A 21,924-nucleotide genomic window follows, 5' to 3' on the forward strand; every position below is an offset into this window, starting at 1 on the left:
GTCTGAAAAAGTTAAAAGAGTTCTTTAAAAAAGAGCAGCTCTATAAGCTCATGTCATGATAGGGTTTGGGTAGTTAAAGCTAAATTCCAAGCTCATCAACTAAATACAAGTAAGACGCGTAAACGCGGGAAGCGAACGAAGCTGTTGTGGCAGTCTGACACACACACACACACACACACGCACACGCACACACACACGCACACGCACACGCACAGACCTCTGTATGTTCCAATTTCAGTTGCCCTCTGGTGGCGGGCGGGTGGTGTTACAGCGTGCCACACACAGACAGTTTTGGCCAGCTTCTATAGTTAGTGCTCACTTCGTTCGCAATAACTCCGGCTTTTTTGTTATTGTTATTGTTAAAAGTGTAATTATGGGCTGATAGGGGAATAGGTCAATTACGGGATGTATTTGAGAGGGGTAGGGGGAGTATGCTCTCGTTTGAGGAACTGGTCATTGAATATGATATCCCTCGCAAACACTTCCTTTAAATATCTGCAACTGAGGGATTTTATTAGAACTAATCTGGAGAAATCCATGCTGGCCCCATCCATGTCTGTGCTGGAGAAAGATTTGGTTAATGACCCATTCGGAAAGGGGATAATATCAGATTTTTATGCTCTATTGGTTGACTTATCTCCAGAGTCCTCGGAAGATAGGCTTAATGCCTGGAGAACAGATATTCAGGAGGATTTATCAGTGGAACAATGGAGTACGGCTTGTGCACAACTTCTACAATACAATTGGCTTATGAGAGTGTACATCACACCAGTTAAACTTAATAAGTATAATTGTAATATTCCGGATGTATGCACCAGATGCGGTGAAGATAGAGGCACATTGTTCCACTGTCTATGGTCCTGTCCAAAATTTATGGAGTTTTGGGGGAAGGTCGGGCAGGAAATACAGAAGATTTTGTCAATAAATATTGTACCAGAACCAAAGTTCTTCCTGCTCGGTCTATATCCAGAGGGACATAAGATAAAGCGTAATGAACAAATGTTTATGTCTTTTACAAGCTAAGAGAGTGATAACATTGACCTGGAAGAAGCCAGACAAACCAAGTATTACACAGTGGTTCAGGGAATTGTCTTTATGTTTACCTTTGGAAAAGATTACATACATTCTTAAGGACAAACAAGAAATGTTTCAGGAGGTGTGGGGCCGTTTTACTAGATATATTAAGAACAATAATTTGTCACATTTAATGGATGAAGCTGAAGAGGAGTAGTGCTGTTGTCGTTTTCCTTTTTTGGTTATTGTTGTTTTGCTTTCTTTATATGAGTAATTGTCTTGTAATGTTCATTGTTTTTTATATATTTGTATTGTCATTTGTGTGGAAAAAGGAAAATCAATAAATACATTGTTGAAAAAAGAAAGTGTACTCTTTATGTCCTCACAAGTTACTCACCTTGTTCTGCTTGAGCCGGTCCAACATCAGACTGTTGTGGTACACTTGGTGCTGGGTAGATGGGTGGAGGCTGGCAGCAGCGGGCACTGGTGAATGGCTATAGGGTGGCGGCTCTGAGCGGGTTCGACCCAGGAGTTTGTGGGCCGACTGGACCAGGGTTTCCCCTCTGGTGGGGGACGACAGGAGATGTGTCGGCTGCTGCACGTGCACCGGACTCAAGCCGCGGACTGGGGGAAGGAAGAGAGGGAGGCAGAATATAGATACATGTATACAGTATGTGTGTCTGTGTGTGTGTGTGTGTGTGTGTGTGTGTGTGTGTGTGTGTGTGTGTGTGTGTGTGTGTGTGTGTGTGTGTGTGTGTGTGTGTGTGTGTGTGTGTGGTAAAACAGAACGTCTTAAACGTTCCAAACTTTCTAATTCCCTGGCTGTAACCATTGCCAAGAAACAACAGAAAACTGTAAGAAAAGGAAGTAAGGAAGGATTCTTATTGATTCCTGTCCTGTGGTAGGATCCACTCCTATTTAAGGGAGGCTGCAGGGACAGACGAGTTAGTTAGGTGTGAGCAGGAGCACCGAGCACGTGTAACTTCCCCGAGGGAGAGCTACAGGGCCAAGTGATAAGGGATAGCGTTATTTTCCAGTTGGGTTTAGTTAATTTGTGTTTTCCTCAAGTGTTCATTTGGTTCATTTGGAGAAATAAAAACCCTAAAACTATATCTTTGGACTGTTCTTGGAGCCTCAGTCAGCTTTATTGTCCAGTGACAGTAGAGGGCGCTATTGTTCTATGCATACATGCAGGTACTACACATTAGCAGGGTTGAAGTTAACAAATCTTCAAAGATAGCAAAATAAATCTAAACTATAGCCTAATAACCTTGCATAACTTCTAGTGCAAATGGACATGTAATGTGTGACATTAGCCAATTACTCACGTGCATGTGTTTTGTGTGCATTCCCATTTATGCATGTGTTTTTTGTGTGTTTATCCATGTCAAAACATGCGTGCATGCTCGGTTGTGTGTCTGTTTTATACATGCGTGATTACCAGTGAGAAATTGAGTGTGCAACAGTCCAGTGTGTGGTTCCAGTATAAGCACAGGCTGCAGTCGCTGGGCCAGGCCTGGACTGCTGCTGTCTAGAGGCAGGTACACCTGTGGCAAGGCAGCCATTGGCATAGCCCTTCCCACACACTGGCTCATGGACTCTCTGTCAGCCTGGGTGGAGGTTGAGGAAGGCACAGGAGGTAAACAAGAATCATTAACAGGGCTTGACATTAACTTTTTGAGGCATGTCCTTCGGACAAGTAAATTTACCATTCACTTGTCCGGACACAAAAGTCACATGTCCGGTGCACGAGCACACACACAAATACATTTTAAATCAACTAACTGTAAGTTAGTTTGGTGAATACATTTTGTTTGAATATTGGATGAATATTCTCAGTTTAAAAGTTACAGTAATAGCCCTAGAATGTCTGATCTTACATACATTTCATCATATTCCAAATACACAAAGTCAAAGTCATACGATTTGTCACACACGTTACCGCAGTGAAATTTGTTCTCCGCATTTTACCCATCTCTTGGAGCGGTTGAGCCACAGCCAAGGAGCGGTGAGCTGCAGTGTGCGCCGCGCCATAGATCGGTCCTATATCCAAATACACAGCCATAGATTGGTCCTATATCCGCGCACGGTTAGCAGACTGACCTAGCTCGTCATATTCATTTCAAAGTTCTGGCAGAAAATGTGTATTTAGTAAAATATCTCCACTTTTCCACAAGCTGCACACAGATGACATTCTCTCCGGCGAGAGCCCTGGAATGATTGCAGGACTTTACATATCAAAACTTGCTTTAGGAAGCACAAATGTATGGGGCACACAAAATAGGTGGTGATCAATTACCCCACAACAATCGCAACACACCTGCCAATTGTGTGCCCCATACATTTGTGCTTCCCAAACATTGACTGTTCCCACAGGACGTTTTCCTATTTTCAGTTCAGCTTTTCCTCGTGGAAAAGTGGTGATATTTTACTTAACACATGTTTTCTGCCAGAACTTTCAAATGGATATTAAACTAGAGGACAATATCTGACTCCAAGTCTTATTGGGTGAGTACACATGCGGTGCTACAAGTTTAAATGCCGACGTGGTCAGTCTGCTAAGCGTGCGCGGATAGGACCGATCTATGGCTGTGTATTTGGAATTATACATGTAATGTATGTAAGATCGCAGACATTCTAGGGCAATTAACAATATTGGAATGGTGATTATTAGGAAAGCCAGAGAATAATGCCAGAGAATACTGTTGGCTGCTAGGAGTGTCACAGAAAAAATTAAACCAACGGACAAGTACAATTTGAATGCACTTGTCCGGAAAGATGTATTACTTAAAGTCAAGCCCTGATTAATGACAGGAGGAGAGGAGATTCAGGCTATTCAGACTCAAAACACAAATGGATGGTTGTACGTTTATCATTATTCTGTAGTAGAAAAAGCCCAATCAGAGTTTTTAGAGTGACTTTTGTGTTAAGTGTCCAATAGCTGGTTTGAATCATGACAGTGAATGACTGATAGGACTGAGACCTGACCTGTGCGGGTAGTCCAGCAGAGATGGTGGGCATAGTGGTTGAACAGGGAGGCAAGGTGAAATATGCTAAGCTGCCATCCTTTAGCAGAAGCCTCTGGGCCTGAGAGGGGGAGAGAGAGAGAGAGAGAGAGAGAGAGAGAGAGAGAAAGAGGCATGTACAGACACACATTTATAAATACTGAGATGAAAGGAGCTGCAATACTTATGTGTGATGCATTGATGCTGCATAACTCCTTGCGAATATACTGTAAATACATCCTTCCAGTATGTGATATGATAAAAAGCACTTTAGTTACAGTATCTCTGCTGTATACTAACATAGATAGCATCACTGTCGGGCAGAAACATCCATATTTCAAACTTTTTACGTTTTATGTGTAATGCCTTGCTTCATCATAGTGTCGCACAAAAGTATTGAAAAGCATCTACATACTATACCCCTGTGAAACTGTTTAGGATGGGCTTGGTGGAAGACAAACGGTGTTGGAAATGTAAAGGGGAAAATGGTACATTTTGACATGTTTTTTGGGAATGTCTTGTGGTTATACCATTCTGGAAAGAGGTACTGGGGAAACTTGGAGACTGGATGGGGCTAATACTACCAGAATGCCCAACGTTATGTCTCTTGGGAAATCGCACAGTGCTGCCACAGGGGGTCACCAAGGCACAACATGCATTAGTGACTGCAGGTCTTATTACTGCAGCCAGGTTGATTTTGAGAAACTGGAAGAGCTCTGCCACGCCAGAGATCACAGACTGGACCCAACTTATGACGGAAACTGCATCCTTCGAATACTCAATTGCCAGGAGGAACAATGTCAAAGGGAAGTTCCATGAAATATGGGACTACTTTTATTTGTATATTAAAGGATGGTTGCATTAACAATTTGTAATTGGTAATACATTACGGATATAATCACTATTGTCAACAACAGAATGTGGAGGGGTGTTGTCCATTGGGGTAGCATGGTTATTTTCACTATTTTAAAATGTTTTAAAAATCACAATAAAAAAGGAATGGTTTTGGACATACAGGTTTTCTACAAGACAGCAACGATATAGTAGAATGTAGATATGTAGCTAATAAATGTATTCATCACATACAAAGCATTTAGTTGCCTTGGGTGAGGGGGTGATAATAGGACCGAGAGGGTGATTCTGTACGTTTGCGCTGATTTGTCAGCTGCATTAGTAATGTAGTTATCACAAAAGTAAACTATCTTTAATGCATAAGTACTCTACCTCTTATTGGTGGGGAGGTAAGCCAATCAGAGGCGGCGTAGAAGTGGCATCTTACATCTCATTTTCACATAGTGTTTTATTTATTTATTCCACAGTATAAATCTGTGTAAATGTTTAAAATGTGTCAATTCACTCTCCCCTGTCATGTAAAAAGAAGCAGCTTGGACTCGTCATGCATAGAAGGAAGCATGAGGTCAGTCCGCTGCCCCCCAGGTTGGCAGAGGCAGTGTAGCGCCCAGGATTAGATAATTGACACTGGGTGAAAAAAATGGGTTGCAAAATCGTGGGTAAGTAAGTAAAAACAAAATGTGTCAATTTGAAAATAAAATGACATAAATTGTATTTTGTATTTTCTGTATTTAAAATACAGAAAATACAAGATCTGAAAGTATCTTGATGACATCTAATTCTTTCCATCCCAGCCAAATACAAATGACAAAATACCATTTTTGTTTTAAAATACTGTCCATCTTTGCTGAGTCTGCACAAAACTACATACATCTGCCTTTTTGCAACTTTGGGCTGGCTTTACTGGGGCTAATACACTGAATTGAATGAACTTGGCTGGGTGAGCTCGGGCGACGATAAATGCCTCGTGGTAATCTATATTTATCAGAAACAGTTGGTAAATTATTCTACAAGGCTAAATGTCTATTTAAAAAAACATTGCTAACTGCCTGCCTATTGAAATATACAAGTGCATTACCTGGAACACAGATTGATATTAATGCTTTAATTAGATAAGGAGTGATCGAGTAACATGGGCAAGGTCTATTGTGGCCTTCTCAAATCTCCCTGTTTAAAACATCGCCCACCACTACTGTACAGTGTACACTACTGCATTTAATGCCCAATGAACATTCAACTGATTTGATACCACCTTACCACCTGACATAAAATCAATGGAATAACTGCCCCTTTCTCCTTTCTGCAAATGATCACAATGTTATACAGATTGTAGATTTTCAAAGCTAATCCTGATTCATTAATATAGGTATAGGTTTACACATTTATAGGTGTAAACCATCCTAATTGATCAGCAGACCTTTTACGTCGTGATTCTGCAAGAGACTAGCTGCATGTTATTACAGGGTTTGTGTCTGTGCACTTGTCCAGAACTAGCCTCACAAATTGGTGGTCCGATCAGCACCAAACCTTTGTATCCACGCTACCACAGAAGTACCTCCACTCATTTGTTTTCACATGTATACTTTTTGAAATATTCTACTTTAACTTTTTTATAATGTAAGTCAATGGGGCTGCAATCACACTGAAACACTTCTCAAATGTGGACTTGTACGTCACAGATAGGCCGACGTTGTGGACATCTGACATAATAGTTGACTGGTGTTACATGCTGACCCTATCAAGTCAGAGATCCACATTGGAGCCATTGTTTGTTTCTCATGTGGATACCGAGATACCACACATTTGTTTTACAATGGTTTGATGTCTGCCTCTTACTGAGACGAAGGACTTCAATAAGGGTTCAACATAGGGAGAAAGTTGGACTCACTTCATGGGCCAGTCCAGCCGTCAGTGGGAGGGCCCCGTTGTCTGACAGGGGACTGTCATTGGGTGAGCTTCCCCCAGACGCTGGGGTGCTGCCGCTGCTCTGGGAGGAGTCTGCTGTGACAGGAAGGACAAGCAGCTGCTTAGTTAACCACTTTAGACCTGAGGACGATTCTACAAATCTTGACAGTTCTCTGAAAAACCTGTGTTTCTATGTCAGTGGTTCTCAAACATTTTCCCCAAAAAATATATGTAATTGCCCGCCGAGCCCCATCTGAAAATATCTTGTTCCAGGGACCCCCCAAGAAGCAAAGATTTGAGTTAAAAACTGTTCGCTCTGAAAGAATATATTCAAACATTTGGGCCACATTTTCACGATTTTTTTCAAAAATAGCAGACCTACAAGCTCGTAGCACAGCACTCGGTAGATCTGCTATTTTTCAATAGCTAAAGTAGAACATAATGCTTAAAACACCAAAAGGGGTTCCCACCCAAAATGGGTTAACCACTTTAGCCCTATTTCAAAAATAGCTAAAATAGCTGATCTTCAAACTGTGTTACATAGCTCATCATATACAAATTGTTACATCAAACATAGGTCTCCTGTCATGTGCTTGATGTTTGGAGGTATGAAGGTAGGCTATGTATTGTAACTGCTGTAGAACATATAGCGGTGTTTGTGTGTTCAGGTATGTAACTCTGTAGATGGCATGTGGGCCAGGGACCACTAGTGGGCCCCGAGGGTATTGCAAGCGGGACAAACACTAATATTTTAATGATAATATACCATTAATATTAACAACATAATGTAAAATATATGACATGGTATTTTTTTCTATAAATCCTTTGAAATCTTTACATTGTGATAACGATAAATAGCAACATAAAGTATACTACGTCGGGTGCATTGACCCAAGCTGGAACCGTATCAGACTGCTGGATTCGGCTCTGATCCAGCAAAGGTTCTGTAGAATATAGCTGTACTGTACCCAGGGGGTCTCCTGTCCTGTGCCTGATGGTGGGAGGGGCGCTGATCTTTCGCTGTAGAGGACTCTGCCTGGTGTTGATGTGTTTCTTTAACTTCCACTTTAGGGTCGGCTCAGACACTGCACACACAAACACACACAAATCCATGATCATGTTATTTACAAGGCAATATGCACGCACGCACGCATGCACGCACGCATACACACAGATATGTGTGCACACAGGAAAAGGAAATGTTAATTTTGTCCGCAAGCTCACAACCACGGATCAGCATTGACCAAAGAAAATCTAACCATAAATACTGCAGCACTCAAATCATAAGCCTGGTTCATTTTGCATGACAAAGCCTGTGAAACAAATCTGCATTGTGAACCCAATGAAGAACTTGTGATACAGCGACAGTAGGATAAAACACTTGTGTTGACATTGGTCGGGCTACAACTTGGCCAAACAAAACAATCAACCAGTACAGTAGCTGTTTCAGAGCAGATAAAGGACAGCTTATTGTTATTGCTAAGAGTGCAGGATGAAGTGTGCGTGTGAGCCTGTGTTCTTGTATTATTGTAATGCGTCACTGCTTGACATGTTGTGAGTTTTGGGGATCAGCTATTTTTGGCTTTTCTCTTATACACTGTAGATGCAATGTAAAAACAAAATGCCATTCATAAAATCACTGTCCTAAAATGTCCTTACAAGTATAGTAATATACACTTGTTTGTGTGTGTGTGTGTGTGTGTGTGTGTGTGTGTGTGTGTGTGTGTGTGTGTGTGTGTGTGTGTGTGTGTGTGTGTGTGTGTGTGTGTGCGTTTTTTGTGCGTGCGTGTGTGCGTGCGTGGGTGCATGCGTGGGAGTGTGCATTAGCAGTCTGTGGAGGAGACGGTTGCTAATGCAACACAGGTAAATAACGACATGGTTAGTGTACTGTAACAGATGTACAGTAGAAATCAACCACTCCTTGTGTCACTCATACAGCCTGGTAGACCTGCTCTGGACGCGCCTCTCACGCAGTTCATTTTACGCATACCTTGGCTAATGTTATGTAACTGCTCTTGCCATTGTGTCTCGCTTGCACTGTTGTTTTTTTATGACTGTTGGGTCTCCTGCTCGCCCCGGAGGCCTGGTACTTGATGACTTTCCCCTGTCTTGGCCGAAAGTACACTTCCATTCTCTCTCTCACTCTGCCTCTATCTCTCTCTCTCCCTCTCTCTCTCTCTCCCTCTCTCTCTCTCTCCCTCTCTCTCCCTCTCTTTCTCTCCCTCCCTCTCTCCCTCATCCAGAATAGGTAACTTAATGAAAGTTTCCTTAGATACTGGAAAGTATCATGTATCAAGATACCCCGCAAAGTTAAGCTGTCATAAGAGGAGTGCTTGCGATTTTGAGTCTGAGCAACTCAGATTACATTGAGCAATGAGAATGTAAAGTGGAAAATCACCAGTCATCTGGTCTGTACCTGAATGAGGGAGCCCCATCATAGCAGCCAATGGTTCCTTACCTGTCCTACGAAGGGCACGTCCTTTGCTCTCATCACAGGATTCAGACTGTGGCTTTGGAGACATGTCAGGATCACGGCCAAGTTCCCTGGGCAACCAATAATAACATCAAGGATTAAATAAGTGGGGGGAGATGGTTGGCGTTAACAAGGTATCCAGTAAAGCCTTGTCTCAGAAACAGTAACATTTCTGCATAACATCCGGTTCTGTTTTGTATGCATTGTGGTTCTACTGAGCATGCTGGAGTCTCTGTGTGGCACTATTTCCTCAAAAAACTATTCCATGTGTGCAATAGTGGCCGCCACAGAGAAAACTAACAATAAACCTGATTTATTCAATTGTGTTAACCATCAAACATGGCTTGTTTTCCAGCCTAGCATAAATTACAAATGAAGGTCTACTTCCGTCTAAGTTTGGTTAAAAGGAAATGTCTGATTGAAACTTAAAACTTGGCAGTGTATTTAAGGTTTTTGTAGATTTGTAGAACTATGCCATGCAAAGAACAAAACAAAACAAGATGAACTTTTTGGTTCATCTTAGCCTATTTTCTATAATCTCTTCTAGGCATGTTATGATTCTCAAACAAATTAGTTTTGTAGCGATAACAAAACCAGACTATCAGTTTTGTATTCATTCTATTAACAGAATTACAAGAATGTAAACACCACATGTTCAAACATTAGGAGCTTTATCAAACTAGAGTATTTTCCATACTATAACACTATTCACTACACATTAGTGGAGTTTATAATACAGTGACAACTAACGACATTCAAATGTAATTATCTGAAGAGATAGCTATGAACTGACACAGCTTGGTGCCTCATACCATGGGTCTACAACACAGATTAATTAATTTCCGGGGGTCCCCAGCCAAAAACGTTGAGAATCCCTGATGTAAGGAACACCAAAAACAGATTTCAGGAGGATTTCAATTCTTCAACAATCTCTGGAAGTGGCCATGGTGTATGGAAAAGAGTGCGGAATACAATACAGCAATCCAACAGGGACCAACAAAGAGTCGGCTACAGCATGGACATTTGTTTTGTCACTTAAATGCTTGCTTTCATTTCTTTTTTCCCACCATACAATTGGCTAAAACACAATACAGTATACTCCTTCTGACGACCAAACTTTTCTTTGGAGTTAATTTGATATCATTCCTAGCTTAGGAAGGGCGGTCCCAGAACTTTTGCTCGGAACGTCCTGACTCGCCAAACTATAGTTTGTGAATCCTTTCTGAATGGAAGGGCAGGAGTATGTATTGCGCTTAAGAGAAGATCAGGCGGGGAGGAGGCGAAACAAATACCAGCAGGTATTGGATTTTGAATTGTGACAACCCTAATCTCATATTGACCTGCATCCATGTTCACCTACAGGTAAAGGACAGACAAAGAGGTAGGAGCGGCGAGCGCACACCAATAGTGGGGAGGTACTGCTGACCACGGGAGACAAACTTGAAAAAAGGGAAAGAGAGGTTGCACCGCTCGTAGTCACGATGCAAAAAAAAACAGTTTTTTTATTAGATTACCAACGTTTCTGCAACAAAATGCCTTCTTCAGGGTATGATCTGATCTGGGTGTGATGGACCTACAGGTACATCCACGTCCACTTACTGAATATCCACATATCAGCCCACATATACTGCACATCCTGCATAAATCCGCATCCACCTACATCCACATTCCTGTTGGAATGCTCCTGCTGTTAGAGCTGTTGTGGTTGGGTGTACTCCTCTCTAGAGCAGCATGCTTCTTCATCATCAATACCTTCCGCAGTTTCTGCCTCACCAGGGGACTGGCTACTGCACCTGCCAATCAATGAAAAACAATCATCCTATCAAGAGCAGGAAACCATCTTCATTCCTCCCACCCTGAGTCAACAACACACATCAGTCAAAGTGAATAATGATGACACTGTTCAAAGCACTGCCTGTTTTTCCTGACAGGAATGACACCTGCATGAGCATCGGCCAGCTTAAGTTTCACATAATGTGGTGTTCCACAGAAACCTAAACCAACCACAACATTACGTTAAGGAGGAAGTTAACACGCATTACTTACTTTGCTCCTTCTTACTCTTGTGCATCAGCTGTTGAAGTTCCTCTGTATTCTCGCGGTCCATCTCTCTTTGCCTTTGTTCAAAGTTATACTGAAAGACACAAAGTAAAATAGGTGCTGAACAGCCCAACAGCATACAGTGTACTATGCACGAGACCGCCCATTCAGAAAGGCTTAACTAACGCATACACGGATATTCACACCATTAGGCTACATCCATTAACCATGACCCAAAACAATCACAATGACGCAGAATGGTGCTTTATTCAATCTGAATGCAATGTATTGTTGCTATACAGTATGTTCATGAAGCTTTTAGTAGTATGTTCTGTGTGACCTCTGTGTTTTGTGCTGCAAGCTGTACTTCTTTGCTAGTGCTTTTAACTGTGTTTTGTATGTAACTGTTTTTATCTTGTTGTACGGCGACCTTGAGTGCCCTGAAAGGTGCCTTATAAATAAAATGCATTATTATTATTATTATTATTATGTTGAAACTTGTGAAGACTTAAAATTATAAAAGTAACATGCTTGCTCTATTGGTTGCTTAAAATCGGTCTTGCACTTAAGAATTCACATCCTGTACACTGTATGATTCAACTATTCAGCCAGTCCCAGAGCTGCAGTGGGAGGATATGGGAATTCCAAGACCATAAACTGGAAAACATTCCCATGAGACCCTTCTTGACCATTGCTCCTACTACTAAAGTGGTCACTTTCTAAAATACAACAACTGATTTCTGACTTCAGCCTCTTGAAGAGAGTGATACAAATATTAACTAGAAAAAGTGCCCTTCTGGGCACAGGTCTCCACCAGGAGGATAGGACTGTGTGAGATGTTTGGCAAAATGTTTAGGAGTAATATAAACATGTTTGCCTTTGATGGCAATTGGATGATTTGAGGCATTTTGTTCCAAGAATGTGTTTTGCAAAAATCAACCTGTTGGTGGCGCTATAACAGGCCAATGTGTAAAGGGTGGGATATATTCCTCAGCCTAGTAAGAAAATGTGTGAAATATTTCTTGTAAATTTCATGCTGCGTTCATGATTTGAGGCTTTTGTTCAAAACGGGGCAATCTTGCAAACTGTGAAAGCCAATTATAGCCAATTAGGATGGAATATGAAATATCGGACAGATCCGACTTGAGCACATGACCATAGAGATACTGTGTAACGATTTGTGAGATTTTTGGACAGAATCTGGAGGAGTAATATCAAAAAATGTGTTTTACAAAAGTCGGCCTCCTGGTGGCGCTATAAAAGGCAGATGCGGAAAATGCAGGTCAAAGGTTTGTCCTTGGCCTCTAGGGAGTGTGCATGCAACGTTTCACGCAGATCGGTGCAGTTTTAGGTAAAAATGTGAAAAGCTGCCTCATGGTGGCGCTTTAACAGGCCGTTCTGGAAAATGCGGGGCAGAGGTTCATCGTTGGCATCCAGGGAGTGTGTGTGCAAAGTTTGGCATCGACCGGGTTAACGGTGCCGGAGATTAGCTGGTAACGGACGGACGGACGGAAGGACGGACGGACGGACGGACGGACGGACGGACACACACACACACACACACACACACACACGGACGGAGTGCAAAACATACTCTCTCCCCATGCCTTCGGCCTGGTGGAGACAATTAACCACATGAACCATAATGTTTACATTTTGGGGTCATAACAGGCGAACATTTGTCCAAAATAGGCAAACATTCAGAAAACAATAGCAGATCAGAACATGTTGCATTGCGCTGTGATCTTGTACTTGTACTATTTTCAACAAACAGATTCGGTGTAGAGGCCAGGGAGAAGCCTGGGCGACTCCATTCAGTCAACATCAAATTAAACTGGTCACCTACAGTACCTGCAATACCCTAATGGTGAAGGCTATGCCTTCCTTCACCTATCTAAAAAGCAGCGTTTTAGCTGTGATTGATTCACTAATGTATTCATTCTTATCTAACTATAAATGCATCTCTGTGTGTACGTCTGTACGTACGTCTGTAATCCACGTAACACGAGAACCATTCGTCCCACCGACTTCAAATTCGACACAAGCGTTCCACCGCACCACGGGGGATGTTCCACCCCACCACGGGGGATGTTCCACCCCACCACGGGGGATGTTCCACCCCACCACGGGGGGTGCAGTGCCCGGTGTCGAGTCGGTCAGACCCACGTGTAAGCATGTTATAGAAGTATAAAAAACATTGGTAATAATTTATCTGTGCATGTTCTGAGCCTTTTTCAGCTGCAGTGATGAATGACCTGTTCTGGCTGGTGGGGGAGCTGTTGAGGGAGTTATCACTATTACCGAAGACACGTTTATTCTTTGAAGCTTTACTCATATTGCGGGAATAGTATGCCCTTACCTGTAAGTGTTGCTGCGAAAACTGGGAGCAAGGCTGGGAAGAGAAGGGTCCAAGGAAGAAGGGGTGGTGGGGGACAAGCATGGCAGAGTCCAGGCCAGGACGAACCAACCTCTGGGTGACACTCAGGTCCATAGGTTGCTCCCCACTTAGCGGTGACAAAACTTGATTGGTGACTGTCACATCCACTAAAGAAAGAGGGGCAGAGAGGGAGAGAAAGAGATGCTCTTCAGTCAGTGATCAATCATGCAATTTGTTGAAGGGTTACAATGTAAGGAATGCATTTTTTTATGTTGTTAATGTTGTGGATTTGGCACAGAAATTGAACTTGCACTTATCTATTAGTGTCAGAGTGGGGCTTGGATTTATTTGGGTGATGGGAGGACAATCCTCCTAAACCCAGGGAACCTTCATTTTAGCAACTTTCATTTATTACATTTCTAATCGCATTTATTGTTTTGTGATATGTTTTTCCACAGCAAAATCCACCCCTACCCCTATGCTGCACCATTTTTCAAATGGAAGGCCTGACCCTGTATTCAACAATCATCACTGAATGAGTCCAGCAACACTTAAGATGTTTACATTGGAGATAATGTAAACATGCCTGAGACTGAAAGATGGTTGATGGTTGTAGAATGCCCAGATGTGTACAACTGCATTTGAACTTGTGTTATATTTATAGTCATATTTAATTTCATTCAAGTCTTGCTGCTTCAATTGAACTAACTGGCTGTGTTCCAAACAAGTTACATTCAGAAAAAATCTGAACTGAGTGGTGCTGTGTGTGCACGTGTGTGTGTGTGTGTGTGTGTGTGTGTGTGTGTGTGTGTGTGTGTGTGTGTGTGTGTGTGTGCGTGCGTGCGTGCGTGCGTGTGTGCGTGCGTGCGTGCGTGCGTGCGTGTGTGCGTGCGTGTGAATCAGGAGGTTGAGTGATGGGTCTGTCATCTTCCTCTCAGGTTTTAGTACATACATATAGGCTAAATTTAGTTCCTAAGAGTGAGGCAACTGAATCAAACCAAAGTGTCATAACCAAAAACAGGTGCAGTATAAGTTAAGAGAATGTTTGATCTATTTTTGATCTGTAGGTTATCCAGAGGCAATAGCAGGTATGTACTACTTAGTTTTACCTTGCAATGTTTAAGTATAAAATCTGTGCATCAACTAATACACTTCTTATGACCTAACATTGAACTTCACTCTGAGATAGAGAACAGACACAATGGCAAATGATAACTCATACTGTGTGGAAACATATCAACCCAAGTTCCTCGAGCACTTTTCTGATGAATCATATTGGCGAGACAAAAACATATGCAAGCTCACAGACAACTCGATACTGTTTCACGTGGCGACGTGACTGACACTTGAAACCAATAAACATACGTTCAATAGTCTTGTGTGGAATGCCTCACTTCTGATACAAAAGAGGAGACAGATAAAGCATGCAAGGAGACACCTTATTACCTTACTCCCTCTAGGGGGGAGGAGGGAGGGAAGGGGAGAGTAAGGAATATGGAAATTTACTGAACTTGCATGTCTGAATGACTGTGCCACACTGCCACCACATCGACATTACTCACATAGTTCTTGACAAGTATCTATCTAGGTCTCTTACTGGTACACCTTGTAGAACTGCATTATCCTCTGCGGACACCACTGTAAGAGGAATGCCCTCGCAGAGACAACAAAACTAATCTCACATCATAAGACAAACACACATACTCCTATCTGCATTGACCTTCGGTTATTAACACGTCAATGTGTCGATAACATCATTGGTTACATGAACCTGAGACATTGTTGGAACAATAAAGACATTATTGATATCAAAGCCAAGTTCACACTGTCACCAATGAAATTAACAATATTTCCACTTATTTGTTTAAATGGTCAACTTTTGCAATACAGTACCAACTCTGAGTAAATGTTTCCATTAGTTACAGGAATGTATGTACTGTATTCCACTAACTCTAACCTTCAGATGTGCATTAATCAGCCTGGAACTCATTTCTGCTTTGCATGTACATGTACTGTACAGGCTGCACACACCAGGTCTGATTCCGCTGCCTGCTGCCAGAGGCCCAGCATGATCAGACTCAGTGAAAGTGACTCAGAAAGAGAGAGAGGTCTGCAAAGGCGTTTTCGGGTTGACAGAATTCCTCTGAAGAGGAAAACACTCCCACGCTCTTATTACTGTAGGTCAAGTGAGACTGACATGCCATTAGGACATGAAACAACAGGGGGGGGACTTAATAAGTAGGGAACTATTGACAGTGAGGATAACATCACATTCTATAAGCTGGCTGTTTTCAGTACGATTACTCCTCCCGATAGCCCCAACCAGCAACATCTTATGGGCTGACTTGCTGGGTGTGTAGCTACAGTACACTGATACTTTGCACATGTGCGTCACTGTGGCGTATATCTATTCTACGTCCGAGCATAGACATGGTAACGCCCCGCCTGCCTCTGATTGGCCTACCGACACTACAGAATACAGCTGGTCTCACCAGACTGTCCTCCGTCCGAGGTAGGAAATGATACAAGTACAAGAGCATGACAGCTTGGCACACGCAACAGTATACTTTTATTTTTGTAGAAGAGGCAAACTAATATTGTTTATGCCGTTTGCTTTGATTGAATGATTGATTGATTGAACACGTATTTGTATGATTTGATTTGATAATATATCATAACAATTTATATAGTTGGATATAATGCAAAAATAATGTCTAGTTGTCACAAAATCCCACAGTCACACCGGAACTTGGGATTTGGACTTGGACTTGGACCTGGACACCTGGTCTCACGATACACAATATTGTACCTCGGAGTTGGCACACACCGTTTGGGGCCCAGTGGTTTACAAAAGCGAGTCAGATTCTCTGTGTTCCGTGTCTGTAAATCTCTCCTGGTGTCACAGGAATCCTACCTTGCCAGGTTGAGACATGACGTTGTAACCCGAGGAAACCAATATGGAGCATCTCCAGTAACACTTAATCAACCGATGGAACAGAGTTCTGTTTCGATCCCCAAGAATACCAGGACAAATCAGGGCGGGGAAGTCAAAGAGCAGCACTCAACCCTCTCTCAATTACCCACCAATGAATTGCCCTGGTGCAAGAAGGCACTTAACCTCCAAGTGGAGCTTCTCAGTGGCCAACAGTATGAATGTGTGTCGTATGTCAGTATGAGTATTGTTGGGGAAGAGCATTGGTGCTCAGCAAACCTTCAGTACCCAAACAGATACAGTACATATTCCCTAAACATACCTCTTACTCTAAACTTGACCCTGAAGAAAAATGCCTTAACTTAACCCTTTAACCCAGGACCTTCTAGCTGTGAGGTGACAGCACTACCGACTGTGCCACCGTGCCCCCCTTAACTTAACCCTAATCTGTGTTATAATTGTTTTAAGGCCTATTCATACTCAAGTTTTTACGTGAAAAGGTGACCACCTTGATGGTGATGGTTAGTAAAAACAGAGAGATGTGTTGGGGTTAGCTGTGAGTCGCTTATCACCGCGGCGTGATGTCATGTTGTAGTTTTCGGTGGTCACCTTATCACCTAAAACTGGAGTATGATAGGCCTTAGAATCGGGATGATAGCTCGATAGCATCTATAAATGACAAGCCCCAAATAGGGACACCAGGTTTAAGAAACATGTGTTAGAAGGGGTTACTGATACCCAATTTATCAAGGATAATCATCAATATCCCTATACTGTATATACTGTATAACCAGTGTGCACACACACACACACACACACACACACACACACACACACACACACACACACACACACACACACACACACACACACAACTGCACACACACAATTGCCAAATAGGCCTGCTTAAGGAACTCTAGATAGGAAACGATCATGAAGTTGGTTTTATTTGTCATCTAAACAGAAACCACCCACCTGTGGTGTTTTACCCAGGAAACGCACCAGAGAACCTATTGCAACACAATCTATCTGCACCACATTCACAAGTGGATGTGTGATGAGCAGTGGTGAGCAAAGTGCTCACCCCCACCCCACCTAGTACTTCAGTCAAAGTATAGTCCACTACTGGTCAAATATTACTCCACTACAAGTGAAAGTATTTTTCCCTTCCGAGAAATGCAGTGGAGCCAAAAGTACAATATTTGTCTTAGAAATGTAGTGGAGTTAAAGTCTCCACAATAAAGTATCCAAAAATACAAAATACAAATACTCAAGTAAAGCACAGACACTAAAATGTTTTACTTAACACACACACACACACACACACACACACACACACACACACACACACACACACACACACACACACACACACTGACACACAGACACACAGACACACGTCAACACTTACTGGCTCTGTGTTGCCTTGTGTTCTTCTTTCCCGCCGTCTTAGTCCTGCCTGCTCAAGTCCATCCACAACATCAGTGATTTTGCATGTGGGAAAACATTGTAACTCATTCAGTATAGCACTGGACACAGGACCCTCAATGCATAATGCATTCAGAGAGAACAGTTAAGGTTTCCTCCACCTTGACCCAGCAAGGTTTCAAAGGCTGCTCTGATAGCATCCTGCCATCTAAGCCAGGCCTTGGCAGTTGGCAAACTACATTTGCTCACTGGCTTGGGCTTTGCCATGACATCACATTCACAAATAATTCATTCTGGAACCGGTATTTTGATATAGATTCAAATGTTATTTTAGTGAATCTTCCTTTGGGCTGCCATTGTTCTGCAGTGAGATGCAATGAAATGCAAGCAAAGCGATACAATCTAGAATGTAGAACGCATGAAATCATCTTGATGTAACTAGGAAGAGATCTCCTCCTGGGCCTCTCACATTTCAGCATTGTGGTGCTAAAAATAGGCAGGAGACAAACTTCTGGTTTCTGTAATAGCATATGCGTTTCACAACCATCATCCTCTTTTTGGAGACTGCTGCAATAACACACACAGCAACACTGCATGCACTATCCACTGGCAGACTCACACACAAACACATAGAAACATACACCACACACATACGCTCACACAGAAGCATTGACTTCCTATTTCTAAAGTTAGTCTTCACCATAACATCCTCTTGGTTCATTTAGGCAAGCAGACGCTGCTATTTTGGTTGAATGGCTTCATTGGCTTGTTTTGTTTTTTTACCCTGAGAGTTACATATGTCTTAAGCCGTATTTATATCCACTCCATGGCCCCGAAGAATACTCTGTTTATTGTTGGTTTAGTATGACTGTGTGAACCTTACTTTGTTATTGGACCGGGTAGGTCTGGAAGTCACACATTAGGTTAAGTGCTAGTTACTATTTGTATACATAAATACTTGTGGCTAGGCTACGGGTTGATACTGGATTATATGGTATGTGCAACAAAGCAGAGCAAAGGAGAAAGGTAGAGAGTGGAAACAATCTTCAATCTGGGCCACGTTGGTAGATGACTGGCGTGTTGACAATGCACATGAGAACAATGTTCCTGGGTCAATTCTGTCTGGAGACCGGCGTTGTGTAGGTGCATTCTACCTTCTGGCATCAGTTTCCTGTCCATCTATCTGTATCTACTATTCTATCTAAATGAAGCAAAAAACTTATTTTCAATCATTTACTGTATTACTTACCTCAGGACATTATTTTACCATCATGTTATGATTCTAAATTAACCTCACGAACCCTAGCATCCCTATTCTGGTCACGTTATAATATACATTCTGCAATAAAAAACTAAACAGATCTACAAGCTCACAACACATTTCAATGGAACGTGTTTTGAGCTTCTATATCTGCTATTTTCAGCTAAGAGATTTGGTGTAGAGGGGAAAAAAGGAGGGGACCAAATATTTTTGAGACTTTAAGCGGCGAATAACATTAAATAATCATTGAGTTATAAAACCAAATAATCAACAGATGAATGGATTATAAAAATGATTATTAGTGACAGGCTTATGAACATTAGTCATTCCATTATGAGCATCATGAGTTCTGGCTGACGTTCGTTGGCCCTAGTCGACAACAAGAGGCATTTGCTCTCAGGGCAAATCCATTGTCCACAGCTGAAACGGACCACTTTGAAAACAGACCCACCCACTCGCACGTCGACAACTGTAACGGCAAGAGCAGCTTCTCCTCCGTGCCAGCAACCTTCACTATGGCCCTCCATCTATCTATCCCTCCCTCCCTCTCTCTCTCTCTCTCTCTCTCTCTCTCTCTCTCTCTCTCTCCACTCATCTCTGTCCCTCATCCTTACATCTAGAGGAATTCACAGCTGTTGGGGACATTCTGTCCTTCTGCTTCCGAACAGCTGGAGTATCAATCTCTTTCTTGTGTGTGCCTAGTGCATACTGTGAGTGTGTGTGTGTGTGTGTGTGTGTGTGTGTGTGTGTGTGTGTGTGTGTGTGTGTGTGTGTGTGTGTGTGTGTGTGTGTGTGTATGTGCGTGTGTGTGTGTGTGCCTGCGTGTGTGTGCGCCCATCCATCCAGTGTGTGCCAAGTAGGATATAAAAATTGAATGTCGGACACATTAATAGTGTAGCGCCCAGGATTACATTAGATAGGATAATTGACACTATGGTATGTCATACTCCTGGCCAAAATAATTGTGATTCACGAAGCATTCACATGGTTCAATTAGTTATATGCTGTAGATGCCCAGAAACTTAAAGACTTGTTTTGTTACAGTACAGTTACAGCATTAATGCAAAAACAAATCAAATAAGGTAATCATGAATTACAATGTCCCCTCTGCACAAATAAAGGACAAATAAATAGAAAACAGCAACACTGTGTGAGTCTTAAATAAAATTAAGTCCAACTGGCGTTATTTGGCGTTGTAAACTTTATTTGTACTACTTTAAACCAGTTACAGTAGCACTTTTCTGTCATGAAACAGTACTGCTGACCTTGTGGCCTATAGAGAGTAAGACGTGCCAAACCTCGGTCCTTTTCTAAATAGATTGAAGTGGAAAGAAAGTGAGTATTTTTTTGAGCTTTAGTTGTGCTTGTAGAGGTGTGAGAATACCCACTGGTACTAAACACTCTCTCAGAAGGTAAAACACTGTTAGTCGAGCTACTCAACCTTTTCAAGACGCGTGTGAGATATTCATTATTAAGCCGATAATGGAAATTCACCACCATAAAATTATCTTGAGAGTTTTTATCATGATGAAAGATTACAGCTTATATCCTCTGAATGCCTAGTGCTAAGATATTCATAGTGCACAGTTGTTTCTTTTGAGTGTAAACAGCAGGTCTTTTGTAGCATCTGCATGTACTGTATGTACGCAGACCAGCATGTATACTGTGTGTGTGTGTGTGTGTGTGTGTGTGTGTGCGTGCGTGCGTGCGTGCGTGCGTGCATGCGTGTGCATGTGTGCGGCTGTGCCTGCGTGCGTGCATGCGTGTGTGCGTGCGTGCATGCGTGCGTGTGCATGTGTGCGGCTATGCCTGCGTGCGTGCATGCGTGTGTGAGAGAGCGTTGGCGTGTTTGGTGCCAGTATAGTATATTAATAGTGCACATTTGTTTCTTTACGGGAATACAGCAGCTCTTTGTACAAGTTTCAGTATATGAAGGCAGGCCGGTTTATTTTTAGTGTCACCTGTTGGTTAACACTTGTGTTATTGTGTGTATTCCAGCAAGTGCACATGTGTTTGAGAACATAGAGTGTGTGTGTGTGTTTCCCTAGCATATTAATAGTACGACCCCACTTGTGTTTTCATGAGCCTGCGTTGCATGCATATGTTTGCCTGTCAATGTATTAATAGCATTCCCAATTGCCCAAACGCATGTGTCTGTGTGTATATGGCGTGTGCATATGTGTCAGTGCTTGTCAATAACTTCAGCCCCATATGAAGCCCTATATGGGTGTGGACTACGACTGTGATTACATAAACATCTAGTATACAGATGCAATTTGTTGTTTTTGTATGCTTAATAAAGAAGTTTAATCTACAGCTCGGTGTGTGGGTTCTTTGTTTTAAAAAAACAAAAAAGAAATCCAGTTTTTAATGTGTGTGGTTGTTATGTGCAATGATGTCTTCCCTTTGTATTTAGGGTCTGTACTTGTCAATCATTGGATTAACGATACAGCACTGTTACATCCGTGCCATCATCAGAGAGGAGATATTATTGACCTGTCAACCAAAGGTCAGGGGGTCTTGACATTGTCTCCCTCAGGCGACCCATGGGGAAAGGTGAGAGGTTGCTAGCTCACTGTAGAGACGTGTGAGAGAGTCAAAGTCACAAGCTAGCTCGCTCTTTAGCGCAATGCTTGA

At 42.3% G+C, this 21,924-nt stretch overlaps 1 protein-coding gene across 3 annotated transcripts in view; it reads right to left on the minus strand.

The window, feature by feature from the left end:
- The window catches only part of LOC306928881 (histone deacetylase 7-like), a 65,909-nt gene that overhangs the window by 25,440 nt on the left and 18,545 nt on the right, over window positions 1-21,924 (minus strand). For 2 of the 3 annotated variants that reach the window (XM_079509156.1, XM_079509158.1), the window contains exons 2-10: window positions 13,649-13,833; window positions 11,296-11,383; window positions 10,910-11,042; window positions 9,235-9,320; window positions 7,745-7,861; window positions 6,760-6,872; window positions 4,003-4,101; window positions 2,456-2,624; window positions 1,412-1,638 (exon numbers count right to left, since the gene is read on the minus strand). In XM_079509156.1, coding sequence (XP_079365282.1) covers window positions 1,412-1,638; window positions 2,456-2,624; window positions 4,003-4,101; window positions 6,760-6,872; window positions 7,745-7,861; window positions 9,235-9,320; window positions 10,910-11,042; window positions 11,296-11,383; window positions 13,649-13,833 — 1,217 coding nt within the window. The remainder of the gene's footprint in view (window positions 1-1,411; window positions 1,639-2,455; window positions 2,625-4,002; window positions 4,102-6,759; window positions 6,873-7,744; window positions 7,862-9,234; window positions 9,321-10,909; window positions 11,043-11,295; window positions 11,384-13,648; window positions 13,834-21,924) is intronic. The other variant, XM_079509157.1, reaches the window with a different exon arrangement.

This window comes from Electrona antarctica, assembly GCF_951216825.1.
Source record: "Electrona antarctica genome assembly, chromosome: 9".
Classification (NCBI taxonomy): domain Eukaryota; kingdom Metazoa; phylum Chordata; class Actinopteri; order Myctophiformes; family Myctophidae; genus Electrona; species Electrona antarctica.